At 47.8% G+C, this 20,544-nt stretch overlaps 1 protein-coding gene across 17 annotated transcripts in view; it reads right to left on the minus strand.

The window, feature by feature from the left end:
• STYXL1 (serine/threonine/tyrosine interacting like 1) overlaps positions 1-20,544 on the minus strand; it is a 57,570-nt gene that overhangs the window by 7,607 nt on the left and 29,419 nt on the right. For 12 of the 17 annotated variants that reach the window (XM_030932694.1, XM_030932692.1, XM_030932699.1 and 9 more), the window contains 3 exons: positions 14,638-14,783; positions 5,680-5,825; positions 1,493-1,590 (listed from right to left, as the gene is read on the minus strand). In XM_030932694.1, coding sequence (XP_030788554.1) covers positions 1,493-1,590; positions 5,680-5,825; positions 14,638-14,783 — 390 coding nt within the window. The remainder of the gene's footprint in view (positions 1-1,492; positions 1,591-5,679; positions 5,826-14,637; positions 14,784-20,544) is intronic. The other 5 variants (XM_030932706.1, XM_030932710.1, XM_030932709.1 and 2 more) reach the window with 1 other exon arrangement.

A 20,544-nucleotide genomic window follows, 5' to 3' on the forward strand; every position in this document is an offset into this window, starting at 1 on the left:
TCACAGCACCCCTGAAGCTGTGAGTCCTGCCCAGGGAAAGAAACCTAAGCTGGTACCCGAGGCTGGTCTGGCAACCCTCAGGAACTGAAGCATGCCAAGTGCAAAATCACAGACTGCCAGGGCTAAAGGAAGACACAGAGATGACGACAGCCACCTTCCTCACCATCTGAATAAAGGAACTGAGCGTGCAGTCTAATCCATTGACTGGCTCAGTGCTACCCAGGGAGGCAGGCTGGATGGGGGCCCTCTTTGGGCCACAAGGCTCTGACACCTCGAGGTGGGACACATGGGAAGTCTCAGCCTCAGGCCCTAGTCGAGTGACATTTGACATCTGCTGGGCAAATAAAGGATGGTTGGGGCTGGGTGCGGTGGCTCACGCCTGTAATCCCAGTACTTTAGGAGGCTGAGGTGGGTGGATTGCTTGAGCTCAGGAGTTCAAGACCAATTTGGGCAACATGGCAAAATCCCATATCTACTAAAACTACAAAAATTAGTTGGGTGCAGTGGTGCATGCCTGTAGTCCCAGCTACTCAGGAGGCTGAGGTAGGAGGATTGCTTGAGCCCAGGAGGTGGAGATTGCAGTGAGCCAAGATTGTATCACTACACTCCAGCCTGGGTGAATAAGCCAGACCCTGTCTCAAAAAAATAAAATTTAAAATAAGGGATAGTTGGGCCAAAACGCCGTGCTCCAGCCCCTAGTACAGTGGCTCAGGCCAGGAGCTGTTGGTGCCAGACAGGCAGGAACAAGGTGGGGACTCCAACCTGACTCAGCCCTGCTCTCTCTACACATCTTACTCTCCTCGGGCAATCTGGAGCCGCAGGAACGAGTAAAAAATCCACTCGTGATGAATTAAGTAACTGGTGGGCACCACTTGGGTGTGGTGGCTCATGCCTATAATCCCAGCACCTTGAGAGGCTGAGATAGGAGGATCGCTTGAGGCCAGGAGTTCAAGACCTGCCTGGGCAACATAGCAAGACCCCAACTCCACCAACCAACCAACCAAACCAAAACAAAGAAAATCTTGGAAGTGAGAACTGAAAGAGCTTTGTAGTCTTCCTTCCGTTCCACCCACATCCCACAGACCAAGGATGAAGGCGGGGATGGAGGGAGACTTACCTCCTGGTCCCTAGAGCTCAGCCCAGAGCCTCCATGAGCATGTGTGCTTGTGGGTAGCCATCACCCTCATTTTACAACAAGCCCAGAAGGGCACAGCCATCTAGCCAGGGCCAGAGCCCAGGACGCTCAGCCCACAATCTTGGGCCCCACTGCCCTCAAGGTAAACACCACGGTTGCTCGTTTCACTGAGGGCTCCCGAGAAGTTGGACGTGTCCTGGAGCTTATCCCACCCAGGTGGGGCATATGCTGAGCTGGGCCCTTTCTCTCCAGAGCATGGGGAGTCGTGATCCAGAATAAGCCTGTGAAGGAGGCTCCACTGCCCCTCTGCTTCCCAGACACAGGCCAGTTGCTACCTGGCCAAGGAACGCTCCTTACCAATGAAATGACACATGTGGCGTAAGAAGGGGAGAATCTGGGCTTCCGGGGAATCTTCTATCCGGATGTGCAGAAGCTTGTCAGCATCGCCTGCAAAACTACATGGAAAGACCACACAGGTCATCGGGTGGAATGCAGAATGCAAGCAGCCCCACTGTGGGGTTTTCATCGCAGCAGAAGGGCCACAGGGAGGACGCTGAGCTTGTGTAAGGCGGAATGTGCACAGGTAGCTCAACCTCTCCTGGAAAAAAACATCCAGGCTGGGTGTGGTGGCTCATGGCTCTAAGCCCAGGAATTTGGGAGACAGAGACGGGAGGATCACATAACGAGACCCTCGTCTTCTTTTTTTTTTTTTTTTTGAGACAGAGTCTCACTCTGTTGCCCAGAGGGGGAGGGAAAGGAAAGGAAGTAGAGATGGGATTTTGCCATGTTGCCCAAACTGGTCTTGAACTCCTGAGCTCAAGCAATCCACCCACCTCAGCCTCCTAAAGTACTGGGATTACAGGCGTGAGCCACCGCACCCAGCCCCAACCATCCTTTATTTGCCCAGCAGATGTCAAATGTCACTCGACTGTACAGTGGCGCCATCTCAGCTCACTGTAACCTCTACCTCCCAGGTTCAAGCGATTCTCCTGCCTCAGCCTCCCAAGTAGCTGGGATTGCAGGCATGCGCCACCACACCCGGCTAATGTTTATATTTTTAGTAGAGACGGGGTTTCACCATTTTGGCCAGGCTGGTCATCGAACTCCCAGCCTCAGCTGATGTACCCGCCTTGGCCTCCCAAAGTGGTGTGTGTGAGCCACCACACACACCCAGCCAAAACAATTTTTTTTAAGTACCTATCTTGGCCAGGCATGGTGGCTCACGCCTATAATCCCAGCACTTTGGGAGGGCAAGGCAAGAGGATCGCTCAAGGCCAGGAGTTCCTGACCAGCCTAGGCAACATAGTGAGACCTTATCGCTACAAAAAAAAAAAAAAAAAAAATGTTAATACACCTAACTCACAGGGGTGCTGTGTAGACTGAGGGAAGTAATCTATTCAGAGCACTTAGCAATCTGCTTGGTGCATAGTACATGTCACATTGCTATTATTATGAACCCAAAACATGGTACTCTCCTAGAATATGGTGCAATCATTAAATGAGGACAGGAAAGCACATTTAACGACCTTGGAGAATGAGCCCACTGTGTTAAATGCAGAGAGAGAGGTAAGAGGGATGGAGATGGTGGGGTTGCTGTTTTATCTGTTTTATTTTACTTCCTTTTTTGAGACAGAGTCTTGCTCTGTCACCCAGGCTGGAGTGCAGTTGAGTGATCTCAGCTCACTGCAACCTCTGCCTCCTCAGTTCAGGCAATTCTCACACCTCAGCCTCCAGAGTAGCTAGGATTACAGGCGCCTGCCACCATGCCCTGCTAATTTTTGTATTTTTAGTAGAGACGGCTACTTGGGAAGCTGAGGTGGGAGGACTGCTTGAGCCTGGGTCAAGCTGAGCTGTGACCACACCACTGCACTCCAGCCTGGATCACAGAGTGAGACCCTGTCAAAAAACAAAAACAAAAATCAAAAAACACAAAGAGGCCAGGCACAGTGACTCACGCCTGTAATCCCAGCACTTTGGGAGGCCGAGGTGGGCGGATCACCTGAGGTCAGGAGTTTGAGACCAGCCTGGCCAACATGGCAAAACCCCATCTCTAGTAAAAAATACAAAAATTAGCCAGACGTGGTGGCAGGCGCTTGTAATCCTAACTACTTGGGAGGCTAAGGCAGGGAGAATTGCTTGAACCCAGGAGACGGAGGTTGCAGTGAGCCAAAATCGTGCCACTACACTCCAGCCTAGATGACAGAGACTCCATCTCAAGAAAAAAGAAAAAAAAATTATTGAGATCATTATGGATTCACTTGCAGTGGTAAGAAGTAACAGAGAAAGTCCTTTGTAGATACACTGTGCCCAATTTCCCCAATGGCAACATTTTTGCAAAACTAGCATAATGTCACAATCAGGATATTGACACTGATACAATCTATCAGTCTTAGCAGGTTTATCCAGTTTTACCTGTGTGTGTGTGTGTGTGTGTGTGTGTGTGTGTGTGTGTGTGTGTGTGTAGTAAGTTCTACAGAAATTCACCACTGGACTGGGCGCAGTGGCTTACACCTGTAATCCCAATGCTTTGGGAGGCCAAGGCGGGCAGATCTCCTGAGGTCAGGGGTTTGAGACCAGCCTGGCCAACATGGTGAAACCCTGTCTCTACTAAAATACAAACATTAGCCAGGCATGGTGGTGGGTGCCTGTAATCCCAGCTACTCAGGAGGCTGAGGCAGGAGAATCACTTGAACCTGGGAGGTGGAGATCGCACTGAGCCAAGATAGTACCACTGCACTCCAGCCTGGGCGACAGAGTGAGAGTCCATTTCAAAAAAATAATAAGAGAAATTTATCACTGTGTAGGTTCATATATCCACTATCACTCAAGAGAGTAAACAGCTCCAACACTAAGAATCCCTTCTGTTTCTTTTTGTTTGCTTGTTTTTGAGACTGAGTCTCACTCTGTTGCCCAGGCTGGAGTGCAGTGGTGTGATCTCGGCTCATTGCAATCTCCACCTCCCTGATTCAAGTGATTCTCATGACTCAGCCTCCTGAGTAGCTGGGATTACAGGCATGCACCACCATGCCCAGCTAATGTTTTGTATTTTTAGTAGAGATGGGGTTTTACCATGTTGGCCATGTTGGTCTCAACTCCTGACCTCAGGTGATCCTCCCACCTCAGCCTCCCAAAGTGCTGGGATTACAGGCGTGAGCCACTGTGTGCAGCTCCTTGTGTTGTTCTTTTATAACCACCTCTACCTCCCCTGCTCCCTTCCCTAACTCTTAGGCAACCACTTATCTGTCTTCTATTTCTAAAATTTTGTCTTATCAAAAATGCTATATGAGGCCAGGTATAGTGGCTCACACCTATAATCCCAGCACTTTGGGAGGCTGAAGCAAGAGGATCACTTGAGTTCAGGAGTTCAAGGCCAGACTGGGCAACATAGTGAGAGCTCATCTCTATTTTTTTTTTAAATAAATAAATAAATGCTATATAAATGTAGTCATATTGTCTGTAACCATTTGGAATTATCCCCCTGCCCCACCCCTCAGCATTTATTCACTGGAGATCCAAGTTGCCGCACATATCAACAGTTTCTTCCTTATAATTGTTGAGTGGTATTCCATGGAGTGTATTTACCACAGTTTATCTAGCTCTTTGCCAGCTGGACAGCACTATGAATATTCATGCACAGGTTTTGGTGTGAATATAAGTATTTGTTTCTCTGGGATACGTGCCCAGAGAATACCTTTTAATATCTAGAAGCAGGAGGCAGAGGTGGGAGGCAGAGGCAGAGGTAGAGGCAGGAGGATCACTTGAGCCTAGAAGGTTGAGGCTGCAGTGAGCTATGATCGTGCCACTGCACTCCAGCCTGGGCAACAGTGCAAGACCCTGTCTCTAAAATGAAATAAAATATAAAATAAAATATAGCCCAGGTGCGGGGGCTCATGCCTGTAATCCCGGCACTTTGGGAGGCCAAGGTGGGCAGATCACTTGAGATCTGGAGTTCGAGACCAGTCCGGGCAACATTTCGAAACCCTGTCTCTACTAAAAAACACAAAAATTAGCCGGGTGTGATGGCATACACCTGTAGTCCCAGCTACTCAGGAGGCTGAGGCAGGAGACTCACTTGAACCCTAGAGGTGGAGGTTGCAGTGAGCCAAGATTGTGCCACTGCACTCCAGCCTGGATGACAGAGCAAGACTCCATCTCAAAAAATAATAAAATAGGCCGGGTGCGGTAGCTCATGCCTGTCATCACAGCACTTTGGGAGGCCAAGGCGGGAGGATCATGAGGTCAGGTGATTGAGACCATCCTGGCTAACATGGTGAAACCCTGTCTCTACTAAAAATACGAAAAACTAGCCAGGCGAGGTGGCAGGCGCCTGTAGTCCCAGCTACTCAGGAGGCTGAGGCAAGAGAATGGCGTGAACCCGGGAGGCAGAGCTTGCAGTGAGCCAAGATCGCACCACTGCACTCCAGCCTGGGTGACAGAGCGAGACTCCATCTCAAAAATAATAATAATAATAATATAAAAAACAAAATTTTAATATTAAATAAAAAATAAAACGAAATATAAATCAATTGTTTCTCTTTACTTACAAGGGCCCTGTATCCATGGAGACATTGACATGGGCTTTGATTTTCAAGTCCTTCTGAATTTTGGGGTCACAGGCTTGACCGAAATTGCCGAGGAAGACCTCCCCTGGCACGATTTCAATGGGGTATGGCTGAAATGCATCCAGTTCCTGAAGTGGGGAGGGAGAAAGGCAGCTATGAGCATATTCCTCACACAGTTCATCAAACCAGCGTAAAAGGGCAGTTCCGGGACAGTGAATGTGATGGAGATCCAGACTTTGAAAGAGATTGGCACATGGAAACTTGCATGGGTGGCACAGGGCGAGTCATGACGAAGGGACTGAGCCACAGCCTCACGGTGCAGAGCGCTAGGTCTCAGCACTGGTGTTCATTTCCTCCATGGCACCTGTTTACACTTGGCCAGGTGCACAAAGGTTGCAGTGAGGATGCTGTGGCCCAAAACTAACAACCCAGCATGTACTGGGGGCTCAGGAGGATGGAGAGGGATAACTCTCTTATTACACTTGGAGACCATCAGAATTTAAGTACTGAGAGAGAGAGAGGAGAGGACGGGGGGGGGGGGGGGGGAGGGAGGGAGGGGAGGGAGAGGAGAAGAGGGGGAGAGAGAGGAGAGAGAGGCGAGAGAGAGAAGAAAAGAAACGAGGTTTTCATCTGCCTCGACCTCCTACCTCAGTAATCCACTGCTCGGCTGCCCAAGTGCTGGATTACAGGGAGCTCTCGCTGGCCATCTTTTTCTTGAGATACGAGCTCGGCCGCGCGTGGCTAGGCCTGTCATCATGCTTTGGGCCAGGCGGTCTGTCGAATCGGACCTCCTGAACCCCTCACTAATCCTACCAGGTGTGGCGGGCTGCCCCTAAGAGTGGGGGAGAATGGGGGAGGCCTTACAGTGAGCTGTGACTGCACTCCACTGCGCCGGGCACATGCGGACTTCCGTCTCATTTTTATTTAAAAAAAGATACAGGGTCTCTCACTCTGTCACCCAGGCTGGAGTATAAGTGGCTCAATCATAGCTCGCTGCAGTCTTAACCTCCTGGGCTCAAATGATTCTCCTGCCTCAGCCTCCCAGGTAGCTGGGACTACAGGTGCACACAACCATACCCAGATAATTTTGAAACTTTTATATTTTGTAGAGATGGGATCTTGCTATGTTGCCCAGGCTGGCCTCAAACTCCTGGCCTGTAGTGATCCTCCTCCCTCAGCCTCCCAAAGTGTTGGGATACACATGGGAGCCACCCTGCATGCCCAGAAATGATTCTGATGAAGCCAGCATATATGTAGAGGGGTAGAGAGAACAAAACACCTACTTAAATGGGAGCTTCCTGAGTTCCAGGTCCAAAGTTATCATCAAAACTTTCATTTGCCAGGCGCGGTGACTCATGCCTGTAATCCCAGCACTTTGGGAGGCCGAGGTGGGTGGATCACAAGGTCAGGAGATCGAGACCATCCTGGCTAACAAGGTGAAACCCCGTCTCTACTAAAAAACACAAAAAATTAGCTGGGCATGTGGCGGGCGCCTATAGTCCCAGCTACTTGGGAGGCTGAGGCAGAATGGCATGAACCCAGGAGGCAGAGCTTGCAGTGAGCAGAGATTGTGCCACTGCACTCCAGCCTGGGAGACAGAACAAGGTTCCATCTCAAAAAAAAAGAAAAAAGAAAAAAAAAAAAACTTTTGTTTATTTGAAACAAAGACAAGGATTATCTCTTCATTTCCCAAAGTGTGTTCTAAGAAACACTAGTCCTCCATAAGGCACTATGAAAAAAGGGTTCAGGGGTTCAGATAACCAAATGCAATCTGCCCCCATATCTGTGCATTCCACATCCATGGATTCAAGCAACCTTGAATCAAAAATATCCAGAAAAATACTTCATGGTTGCATCTGCACAGAACATGTACAGACTTTTTTCTTGTCATTATTCCCTAAATGATACAGTATAACAATTATTTACATAGCATGTACATTGTATTAGGTGTTATGAATAATCTAGAGATGATTTAAAGTATACAAGAGGGACCAGGTGATGTGGCTCACACCTGTAACCCCATCACTTTGGGAGGCCGAGGCAGGTGGATCACCTGAAGTGAGGAGCTTGAGACCAGCCTGGCCAACAAGTGAAACCCCATCTCCACTAAAAACACAAAAATTGGTCAGACGTGGTGGCACATGCCTGTAGTCCCAGCTATTCGGAAGGCTGAGGCAGGAGAATCACCTGATCCTGGGATGTGGAGGCTGCAGTGAGCTGAGATCGTGCCACTGCACCCCAGCCTGGCGACAGAGCGAGACTCTGTCTCAAATAAATAAAGTATATGGGAGGATACGCTTAGGTTAGATGCAAATACTACACCATCTTATATCAGGGACTTGAAGATCCAAGGATTTTGGTATCTATTGGGGGTCGTGGAACCAATCTCCATGGATACTGAAGGACAACTGTACAAATGGACAGCTGTATCTATGATTCCTCTCTTGGAAACAAGGCGTACATTAGCAATCAAAGGTTCAAAGAAGTTGGGCACAGTGGCTGCTCACGCCTGTAATACTAGCACTTTGGGAGGATTGCTTGAGCCCAGGAGTTTGAGACCAACCTGGGTAACACAGCAAGACCCTTGTCTCTACAAAAAAATAAAAAATAAAAACTTTGCCAGGCATGGTGGCACATGGCTGTAGTCTCAGCTACTCAGGAGGCTGAAGTGGGAGGATCCCACAGGAGTGGAGGTTACAGTGAGTTATGACTGCATCACTGCTCTCTAGCCTATCTCTCAAAAAAAATAAAAAAAGAAAGAAAGAAAAAGAAAAAGAAAAAAGAAAGCCAGATGCAGTGCCTCATGCTTGTAATCCCAGCACTTTGGGAGACTGAGGTGGATAGATCACTTGAGGTCAGGAGTTTGAGACCAGCCTGACCAACAAGGTGAAACCTCATCTCTACTAAAAATATAAAAATTACCAGGGGTGGCAGTGCATGCCTGTAATTGCAGCTACTCAGGAGGCTGGGGCAGGAGAATCACTTGAACCCAGGAGGCGGAGGCTGCAGTAAGCCGAGATCATGCCATTGCACTCCAGCCTGGGCAACAAGAGTGAAATTCCATCTCGGAAAAAAAAAAAAAAAAAAAAAAAAACTCTCAAAGAAGTTCTGCAGTAGAGAATTGCACTCCCACTGGATAACTTGATGTTTCCGTGAGACTCTGATTAGAGACCACTTTCTCCATTATTACACCACAGAAAATGCTAACCTTTGCCAAAGATCAAAATCGGTACCGAAACTCCCCTGGCTCCAAGTCCGACTCAGAAATAAATCTTAAGGACCTCAGGCGTGTAGGTCCTTCAGAGCCACCTGAACTCAGCACATCTCACTCCCTTTCCCACAGCAGTAAACCCTCTGCAAGCCCCCATCCTTCCCAAGCCACCAGCTTCGAAAGCCATTAGCAAAGAACAGACACCAAGCTGAGCCAGTTCTCAAGCCTGTGACACGGAGATACATCACCCCACTGCCTACGGGCAGGCCCAACGCTTACTCCAGTGTGGGCTGCCCCTAACCCAGAGGCTCAGCTTGCTGGTGCCAAAATGAAATCCCCCTTTCAATTTCCACTTGAAAAATCTCACTAAAAGGCCAGGCACGGTGGCTTACGCTTGTAATCCCAGCACTTTGGGAAGCTGAGGCAGGTGGATCACCTGAGGTCAGGAGTTCAAGACCAGCCTGGCCAACATGGTGAAACCCCATCTCTAAAAATACAAAAATTAGCCGGGCATGGTGGCACATGCCTGTAATTTCAGCTACTCTGGAGGCTGAGGCAGGAGAATCACTTGAACCCAGGAGGCGGAGGTTGCAGTGAGCCCAGATCGTGCCACTGCACTCCAGCCTGGGCAACAGAGATGCAGTCTCAAAAAAAAAAAAACCTCACAAAACTCCCATAGCAAATCTATCAACCCCTCTTCCTGCTGTTTTGAAACCAACTTCCTTTTCTGCGGTTGTGTGGGTTTGGCTGGGAAGAGGGTGTGACGTAGATAAAAACACACTGTACTGTAAAATGTGTATAAATGCTCAGTGACACAATGCAAAGGAAATCAGTATCTCAAATGAATATGCCCAAACTGGGCACACTGCCTTCCCCCAGAACCACCTCCCTCTTCCCCCACCCCGATCCCTCCCGAGTATTCCCCACAATGAACCATATCACAGCCCCCATCACCCACGCCTAAAACCAGGGCATCATCCCAGCCCCCTCTCTCTCCCATGCCCTCATGTCTGATCAGTGCTACCTCCTAAATCTTTCTTTCTTTCTTCTTTTTACTCTGCCACCCAGGTTGGAGTGCAGTGATGTGATCTCGGCTCACTGCAACCTCCGCTTTCTAGGTTCAAGTGATTTTCCTGCCTCAGCCTCCCGAGTAACTGGGATTACAGGCATGTGCCACCACACCCAGCTAATTTTGTATTTTTAGTAGAGATGGGGTTTCACCATGCTTGCCAGGATGGTCTTGATCTCTTGATCTCGTGATCTGCCCGCCTTGGCCTCCCAAAGTGCTGGGATTACAGGTGTGAGCCGCCACGCCCGGCCTTTTAAAAAAATTTTTGTGTAAACAAAGTCTCACTATGTTGCCCAAGCTAGTCTCAAACTCCTGGACTCAAGTGATCTTCCCACCTCCTCTTTGACCTCCCAAAGTGCTAGGATTCTAAGCTTGAGCCACCACAGCTGGCCAGTCACCTGCATTCTTTTTTTTTTTTTTTTTTTTTTTTTTTTGAGACGGAGTCTCGCTCTGTCCCCCAGGCTGGAGTGCAGTGGCCGGATCTCAGCTCACTGCAAGCTCCGCCTCCTGGGTTTACGCCATTCTCCTGCCTCAGCCTCCCGAGTAGCTGGGACTACAGGCACCAGCCACCTCGCCCGGCTAGCTTTTTGTATTTTTTAGTAGAGATGGGGTTTCACCGTGTTAGCCAGGATGGTCTCGATCTCCTGACCTCGTGATCCGCCCGTCTCGGCCTCCCAAAGTGCTGGGATTACAGGCTTGAGCCACCGCGCCCGGCCCAGTCACCTGCATTCTAAAGACAGCCGCAAACAAGTAATCCAATCCAACCTTCACAGCTACCCCAGCCACGACCCTGCGCCTTCTTCCCAATTTGACTAGACTAGGAGCAAAGGCAAGTTACAGGAATATGCATCTGTCAAAACGGACCATACCGGGCCTTTTAAATATGTGCAGTTCATCATGTCAGTTACACCTTACTAAAGCTTCAGAAATGAGGGGGCAGCGGTGATGAGTTATCAGCAGTGTAGGGTTTGCAGAGAAGAAATTAATCTCTCTGTACTCTGCAAAGCCAGGAAGGGGTCCTCCAAGATCAAGGAGGAGTTCCAATGAAGATAAGACTTGATTCAGATTTGAGGTTGGAACATTAAACGGCCCTGGCTTATACTAGATTGATTGTCTTTACTTCCTTTATTTAACTGACTGTACACCTGTTGAGCTGAAATTCACAGTGCTGTTATCTCAGTAGAAGAAGGGGATGTCTTTGTCAGCCAGACACGCATACCCTGGATCTGGGAACATGTCAGACCTCAGGCACAAGTCCCTATCTTATCACACAGGATCATTCTGGGATCCTGGTGAAGGAATGTGGGCATGCGGGGCAGGGGACGGGGTCATGGGCTTACAAGTTAAGGGGAGGAAGTTGGAGGAAATGCCTAGCAGGGGTTGAAGGGAGTCACTGCTGGCTGCGCTCTCTGGGAGATCCTCAGCCCCAGAAGGAGCCAGGGTGAGGCTGAGCTGGGTCCCGAGCAAACCAGCAGGAGAGGCCACCAGCAGCTCACACAGCCAGATGGGGCCAGAGAGCAGGAGCTTTCCCACCACTGACACGCAGTCAGGCACACAGACAGGTCCACTCTGGACCCTACTGCCAAAGGTCCTCTGCCCAGAAGGGGGGATGAGAGCAGCTGTCCTTAAAGCTAACCCCCATCCCTCCCTACTTTGAGTCCCTCAGCAAACCCTAGGCTGCCCAGCTCTGAGGCATGGGAAGAGATGAGACTTGATCCAGATTTGAGGTTGGAATATTAAACTGCCCTAGCTTCTACTAGACTGTCTTTTTACTTCCTTTATTTAACATTATTTCAAAACTATACACTAGTTGGCCAGGTGCGGTGGTTCATGCCTATAATTCCAGTACTTTGGGAGGCCAAGGCAGGAGGATTGCTTAAGGTCAGGAGTTTCAGGACCAGCCTTGGCAACATAGCAAGACCCTGTCTCTACAAAAAATTTTAAAACTTAGCCGACTGTGGTGGCTTGCATCGGTAGTCCCGTCTACTCAAGAGGCTGAGGCTGGAGGATACTGAGTCCAGGAGGTGGAGGCTGCAGTGAGCTATGATTGCACCACTGCACTCCAGCCTGGGCGACAGACTGAGACCCTATCTCTAAAACATATATATCGCCCAACTTCAAACATTAACAATTCATTGGCCAATTTTCTTTCCTCTATACCCTCACTGCCTTCTCACCTCGCCCCAGATTATTTGAAAGGAAATTCCAGACATCACGTCATTTCACCCGTAAATATTTTGTTCTGTATTTCTAAAAGGACTTGAACTTTATAATAACCATAACAATGTCACTACAACCTTCAAAAGCAACAATTCCTAAACACAATCAAATATCCTGTGAATAGTCACATTTGCTGAGTCATTCTATACTATGACTTCGATTGAAGTTTTTTGTAACCGTTTAAGGTGGCCAGAAAGTATGGAATCTGCTCACGATGTTGCTAAGGGCAGCAAGGGGAACAGACCAGAAGACAACTGTTAGAAAAAGCTAAAACCACTTTCTGTTTACATTCCATTGTGTTCAGACACTTCAATAAGCCAGACATCTGTACACGGCACCCTCCGGAGACCAGGCCCTGCCTGCAAATCTCTGCAGTCTGGTGCTAGCCTTAGACAACTCCACCCAGTTCTCTTCCTCGAAAGCTCCTCCTCTTTCAGCTTTGGCTCTGGGAAGCTCAAGTGCCTCTTCTCTGGGCTCCAGATACCCAGGGCGTCCCTTGACATAGTTCAGCTTCCAGCCACTGCCTTCCCTACAGACAGGGCCACTCAGCAGCAGGAACTGGTATCTCAAAATTGTTTTGTTATGACAAAACTGGCCGAGTTGATAACGTTTGGAGATAGATGATGGACAAAGGGGTTTCATACCTGATTCTTTTTGTATAAAAAAATTATAATAGGCTGAGTGCAGTGGCTCACGCCTGTAATCCCAGCACTTTGGGAGGCCGAGGCGGGTGGATTGCTTGAGGTCAGGAGTTGGAGACCAGCCTGACCAACATGGTGAAACCCTTTCTCTACTGAAAAATTATAATAGAGATGCCCAGGCAGGTCTTCAACTCCTGAGATCAAGCAATCCTCCTGCCTTGACCTCCCAGAGTGCTAGAACTACAGGTGTGAGTCACCATACCTGGCTGATTTTCCTTTTTATTTATTTTTTGGAGACAGGGTCTTACTTTGTCAACCAGCCTGGAGTATACTGGCATGGTAACGACTCATTGCAGCCTCGACCTCCTGGGCTCAAGCAATCCTCCCATCTCTCTTCTACATTATTTTTTTGAGCCAAGCTCTCACTCTGTCACCCAGGCTGGAGAGCAGTGGCGTGATCTCGGCTCCCTGCAACCTCCGCCTCCTGGGTTCAAGTAATTCTCCTGCCTCACCCTTCCAAGTAGCTGGGACTACAGGTGGGCCACTATGCCCAGTTAATTTTTGTATTTTTGGTAGAGACAGGGTTTTGTCATGTTGCTTAGGCTGGTCTCAAACTCCTGAGCTCAAGTGATCCATGCAGCTTGGCCTCCAAAAGGGGTGGGATTATAGGCGTGAGCCACCACAGCCAGCTCCATTTATTGATTTTTTTGTAGAGGCAAGGTCTCACTATGTTGCCCAGGCCGCTCTCAAAGTACTGAGCTCAAGCAATCCTCCTGCCTTGGCCTTCGCAAGTGCTGAGCTTACACGCATGAGCCACTGAGCCTGACCAATCCTTCCCACTTTTGTGTATTTTTGTATCCTCTGGATCCAGCTAGGATTTGTGGAACCAGACAGCCAAGAAAAAAGAGGTGGTCTCAAGCCGCGATGCCCCTGCCTGTCTGATCTTGAAATCGGTCCACATCGAGCCTGCCCTCTTTGCTCACTGTTTCAACCAGACAGCCAACAATTCCTTATAAAGAACTATGGCCGGGCACGGTGGCTCACTCCTGTAATCGCAGCATTTTGGAAAGCTGAGGCAGGTGGATCACTTGAAGTCAGTAGTTTGAGACCAGACTGGGCAACATGGTGAAACCCCGTCTATACTAAAAACACAAAAATTGGCCGGGCGTGGTGGCTCACGCCTGTAATCCCAGCACTTTGGGAGGCCGAGGCGGGCGGATCATGAGGTCAGGAGATCGAGACCATCCTGGCAAACACGGTGAAACCCCATCTCTACTAAAAATACAAAAAATTAGCCGGGCGTGGTGGCAGGTGCCTGTAGTCCCAGCTACTCGGGAAGCTGAGGCTGGAGAATGGCATGAACCCGGGAGGTGGAGCTTGCCTGGGCGACAGAGGGAGACTTGGTCTCAAAAAAAAAGAAAAAAAAAAAAAAAAAAAAAACACAAAAATTAGCCAGGCATGGTGGTTTGTGCCTGTAGTCCCAGCTACCAGAGAAGCTGAGGCAGAAGAATCGCTTGAACCCAGGAGGCAGAGGTTGCAGTGAGCCAAGATCATGCCACTGTACTCCAGCCTGGATGACAAAGTGAGAGTGTTTCAAAAAAAAAAAAAAAAAAAAACCAAACACTGGACCTGGGCTCCTGGCAGCCCTAAGTTCATGTCTGCAGCCCAGTCTCCACCCACCCCACCTCCTCCACTTTCTCTATATCCTCTGTCCCTTTCTCCTACTCTGTCACCCACGGGTCAGTCTCCAGGCCCATCCTTCCCATCTGGGCCTGCCTATGCTCAATATTTGGTCCTACCTGAGGCATCCAGATGATCTTCTGGGTCCGGAGGAAGTGGTATGTGCCTGAGAAGCACTCATAGCCCCCTTTCAGGATGTAGACAGGGTGGCGGGTGAGGCGGGTCAGGATCCTGCCATACTCAATGGCTGCTCCAGGCACCACATCTGAGAGTGGAGATCAAAGACATAAATGTCTCTTGTGTATCTGCCATTGGTCTAGAGCTGGGATGGATGGCGACCTTCTTCTGAAATGCAATTATTTTATTTCATTTATTTTTTGAGACAGAGTCTCACTCTGTCACCCAGGCTGGAGTGCAATGCGTGATCTCAGCTCACTGCAACCTCCACCTCCTGGGTTCAAGCGATTCTCCTGCCTCAGCCTCCCGAGTAGCTGGGACTACAGGCGCCCACCATACCTGGCTAATTTTTTATTTTTAGTATAGACAGGGTTTTACCATGTTTGCCAGGCTGGTCTTGAACTCCTGAGCTCAGGTGATCCGCCTGCCTCGGCCTCCCAAAGTGCTGGGATTACAGGCATTAGCCACCGCACCCAGCCTGAAACGCAATGATTTAGGAAGCTGAAGCAAGTATAGAGATGAGTTATATTAAAATTTTAAAAGTAGCTTACCACCAGGTTTTTTTTTTTGTCTGTTTTTGTTTTTGAGAGAGGGCTTCACTCTATCTGGCTAGAGTGCAGTGGTACAATCTCGGCTCACTGCAACCTCCGCCTCCTGGGCTCACACCATCCTCCCACCTCAGCCTCCCAAGTAGCTGAGACTATAGGTGCACACCACCACACCTGGCTAAATTTTGTATTGTTTTATAGAGACAGGATCTCACTTTCTTGCCCAGGCTGGTCTTGAACTCCTGAGCTCAAGCAATCTACCTGCTTCAGCCTCCCAGAGTGCTGAGATTACAGGCGTGCCCAGCCTAAGTTAATCTTCTTTTCTGTAAACTCTGAGATATACAGTATGATACACAACATTATACAATATACATCTCTCAGAGTCTGCAGAAACTGCCAGCTCCAGTTAACCACTCATATGTATACATATGGTTTACATATTATATACGTGAATATATTATATTTATACCACATACATATGTAAACTGTATGCTGTATATCATACAACTCACCCACTTAAAGTGTATGATTCCAAACATATCGACCAATGGAACAAAACAGATAACCCAGAAATAAAGCCACACACCTATAACCATCTGATCTTCAACAAAGTTGACAAAAATAAGCAATGGAGGCTGGGCATGGTGGCTTACATCTATAATCCCAGAACCTTGGGAGGCAGAGGCAGGAGAACTGCCTGACCCCAGGAGTTTGAGACCAGTGTGGGCAACATGGCAAGACCCCGTCACAAATAAAATTCAAAAAATTAGTTGAGTATGGTGGCGGACACCTGCAGCTCCAGCTACTAGAGAGGCTGAAGCAGGAGGATCACCCGAGCCAGGGAGGCTGAGGCTGTAGTGAGCAATGGTTGTGCCACTGCACTCGTCTTGGAGACAGAGCAAGACCCTGTCTCAAAAAATAGGAACGGGGAAAGGATTCCCATTTACTGGTCAATAAATGGTACTAAGATAACTGGCTATCCATATGCAAAAGAATGAAACTGGACCCCTATCACCATACACAAAAATCAACTCAAGAGAGATTAAAGACTTAAATGTAACACCTCAAAACTATAGAAATCCTAGAAGAAAATCTAGGAAATACCCTTCTTGACATTGGCCTTGGCAAATAATTTTTGGCTAAGTCCTCCAAAGCAACTGCATCTTCTTGACGTTGGCCTTGGCAAATAATTTTTGGCTAAGTCCTCCAAAGCAACTGCACCTCCTTGACATTGGCCTTGGCAAACAATTTTTGGCTAATCCTCCAAAGCAACTGCAACAAAACAAAAATTGACAAATGGGGCCTGAGGACACTAAAGTGCTTCTGCACAACAAGAGAAACTACCAGAGTAAACAAATAGCCTGCAGAATGGCAGAAAGTATCCACAAGCCATGCATCCAACAAAGATCCAACATCCAAAATCTATAAGGAACTGAAATCAAGAAGCAAAAAGCAAACAGCCTCTGATGGTTAATACTGAGTGTCAACTTGATTGGATTGAAGGATGCAAAGTATTGATCCTGGGTGTGTCTGTGAGAATGTTGCCAAAGGAGATTAACATTTGAGTCAGTGGGCTGGGAGAGGCAGACCCACCCTCAGTCTGGTGGGCACCAGCTAATCAGCTGCCAGTACAGCTAGAACATAAAACAGGCAGAAAAACATGAAAAGACTATACTGGCCTAGCCTCCCAGCCTACATCTTTCTCCCCTGCCGCACACTTCCTGCCCTCAAACATCGGACTGTAAGTTCTTCGGCTTTGTGACTCAGACTGGCTTCCTTGCTCCTCAGCTTGCAGATGGCCTATTGTGGGACCTTGTGATCACATGAGTTAATACTCCTTAATAAACTTCCCTTTATATATATACACGCATATATATGCATATATGCGTGTATATATGTATATATGTGTGTGTATATATGTGTGTGTGTATATATATCCTATTAGTTTTGCCCCTCTAGAGAAGAACTCTAATATACAACTCTATTAAAAAGTGGGCAAAGTACGTAAACAGACACTTTTCAAAAGAAGACATACAAGCAGCCAACGAACATGAAAAAACGCTTGACATCACTAATCATCAGAGAAATGCAAATCAAAACCACAATGAGATACCTTCTCACACCAGTCAGAATGGCTTTTATTACAAAGCCAAAAAATAACAGATGTTGACAGGGCTACGGAGAAAAGGAACACTTATATACTGTTGGTGGGAATGTAAATGAGTTCAGCCCTTGGGGAAAGGAGTTTGGAGATTTCTTTGTCAAAGAATCAAAAATAGAACTACAATTCAACCCAGAAATCCCGTTACTACGTACACATCCAAAAGAAAATGTTATACCAAAAGGATACCTGTGCCCATATGTTCATTGTAGCACTATTCACGACAGCAAAGACGTAGAATCAACTCAAGGGCCCATCAACAACGAATTGTTTTTTTTCTTTTTTTTTTTAGATGGAGTCTTGCTCTTGTCGCCCAGGCTGGAGTGCCATGGTGCAATCTTGGCTCACTGCAACCTCCGCTTCCCTGGGTTCAAGCGATTCTCCTCCTGCCTCAGCCTCTCAAGTAGCTGGGATTACAGGCGTGCACACCACCATGCCCGGCTAATTTTTGTATTTTTAGTAGAGACAGGGTTTCACTATACTGGCCAGGCTGTTCTCAAACTGCTGACCTCAAGTGATCCACCTGCCTTGGCCTCCCAAAATGCTGAAATTACAGGCATGAGCCACTGTGCCCAGCCCCAGACTGGATTTTTTAAATGTGGTACACCTATACCACAGAATACTACACAGCTATAAAAAAAAGAAGAACAAAATCATGTCCTCTGCGACACCATGGATGGAGCTGGAGGCCATTATCCTAAATGAACTAACACAGATATAGAAAACCAGATACTACATGTTCTCATTTATAAGTGCAAGCTAAACATCAGGTGCATATAGAAATAAAGATGTGAACAACAGACCCTGAAGGATACAAGGAGAAGGACGGAGAGAGAGGGACAGGGGTTGAAAAACTACCTATTGCAGCCAGGCACGATGGCTCATGCCTATAATCCCAATACTTTGGGAGGCCAAGGCAGGCGCATCATTTAGGCCAGGAGTTTGAGACCAGCCTGGCCAACATGGCGAAACTCCATCTCTACTGAAAATACAAAAAATTAGCCGAGCGGGGTGACACACACCTGTAATCCCAGCCACTTGGGAGGCTGAGGGGAAGCGGAGACTGCAGTGAGCCAAGATCATGCCACTGCACTCCAACCTGGGCAACACGAGCAAAACTCCATCTCAACAAAAAGAAAAAAAAAAAAAAAGAAAAAAAAACTACCTATTGGGTTCTATGCTCACTACCTGGGTGACGGGTTTAATCAAACTTCAAACCTTAGCATTATACGATATACCCAGGTAACAAAACCACATGTACCCGTTAATCTGAAACTTGAAAAAAGATACAATTCAGTGACTTTTATTATATTCAGAGTTGTGCAACCATCCCCACAATCAATTTTGGAATGTTTTCTTATTATTTGAGACGGGGTCTATGTTGAACAGACTGGTCTCGAACTTCTGGGCTCAAACAATCCTCCCACCTCAGCCTCTCAAAGTGCTGGGATTACAGGTGTGAGCCACAGTGCCCGGCCCAATTTTAGAACATTTTCATCACCCCTACAAGGGACCCTGTACCACTAAGCAGCCATACCCCTGTTTTTCCCCAAACCCCCAGCTCCACTTAACCACTCATTTTTATGGATTTGCCTATTCTGGATTTTTCATATAAATGGAATAATATGTGATGTTTTGCATCTGACTTCTATCACTTACCATGATCTCTTTAGTGTTCATCTACATTATAGCACTTTTTTTTTTGAGACTGAGTTTTACTCTGCCACCCAGGCTGGAGTGCAATGGCACAAACTCGGCTCACTGCAACCTCTGCCTCCCAGGTTCAAGCGATTCTCCTGCCTCAGCTTCCCTAGTAGCTGGGATTACATGCACCTGCCACCATGCCCAGCTAATTTTTATATTTTTAGTAGAGATGAGGTTTCACCATGTTGGCCAGGCCAGTCTTGAAGTCCTGACCTCAAGTGATCCACCCACCTTGGCCTCCCAAAGTGCTGGGATTGCAGGCGTGAGCCACCACACCCGGCCCCATTCCTTTTTATGGCTGAGTAATATTCCACTGTGTGGATAGACTACATTCTGTGTCACCCACTTAGCTGCTGATAGACACTTGGGTTGTTCGTGCTTTTTGGCTATTATGAATAACGTTGCTATGAACATTAATGTAAAAGCTTTGGTGTGGATGTGTTTTCATTTATTGGAGGTCTATATCTTAACCTTCTGAAGAAACACCAAGCTGTTTTCCACAGTGGCTGTACCATTTTACTTTCTGGTTCAGTGTATGAGGTTTCCAGTTTCTCCATGTTCTCACCAACACTTATTATCTGTCTCTTTATGACCATCCCAGTGGGTGTGAATAATATCTCACTGTGGTTTTGACATCAATTTTTTTTTTTTTTGAGATGGAGTCTCGCTCTGTGGCCCAGGCTGGCGTGCAGTGGCACGATCCCAGCTCACTGCAAGCTCCGCTTCCTGGATTCACACCATTCTGCCTCAGCCTCCCGAGTAGCTGGGACCACAGGTGCCCGCCACCACACCCGGCTAATTTGTTGTATTTTTAGTAGAGATGGGGTTTCACCGTTTTAGCCAGGATGGTCTCAATCTCCTGACCTCGGGATCCACCCACCTCGGCCTCCCAAAGTGCTGGGATTATAGGAGTGAGCCACTGCACCCGGCGGATATCAATTTAATCTTAAACACCTTCATTGATCTGTAGAATCACAATTAGACTATATGGAAATTAGATATATGTGACAGGAAGTTTGCATAATTAAGGCTAAGCCAAGACATCCTTAAGCCAAGATATCCTGAGGCCAGGTTCTGACCCAGAAAGAGAAATATTGTGTGGCAGACTTCAGAGAGCCAGATAAAAGGAGAAAGGAAAAGCATGGACATTAACTTTTTTTTTTTTTTTTTTTTTTGAGACAGGGTCTTACTCTGTCACCCAGGCTGGGATGCAGTGGTGCAGTCATAGCTCACTGCAGCCTTGACCACCTGGGCTCAAGCGATCCTCCTGTCTCAGCCCCCTGAGTAGCTGGGGCTACAGGCATGCACCACCATGCCTGGCTACATTTTTTTTTTTTTTTTTGTATTTTTGGTAGAGATGGGGCCTTGCTATGTTGCCCAGGCTGGCCTCAAACTCCTGGCTTCAAGCGACCCTCCTGCTTCAGCCTCACAAAGTG

Source organism: Rhinopithecus roxellana, chromosome 6 (genome assembly GCF_007565055.1).
Source record: "Rhinopithecus roxellana isolate Shanxi Qingling chromosome 6, ASM756505v1, whole genome shotgun sequence".
NCBI lineage: Eukaryota > Metazoa > Chordata > Mammalia > Primates > Cercopithecidae > Rhinopithecus > Rhinopithecus roxellana.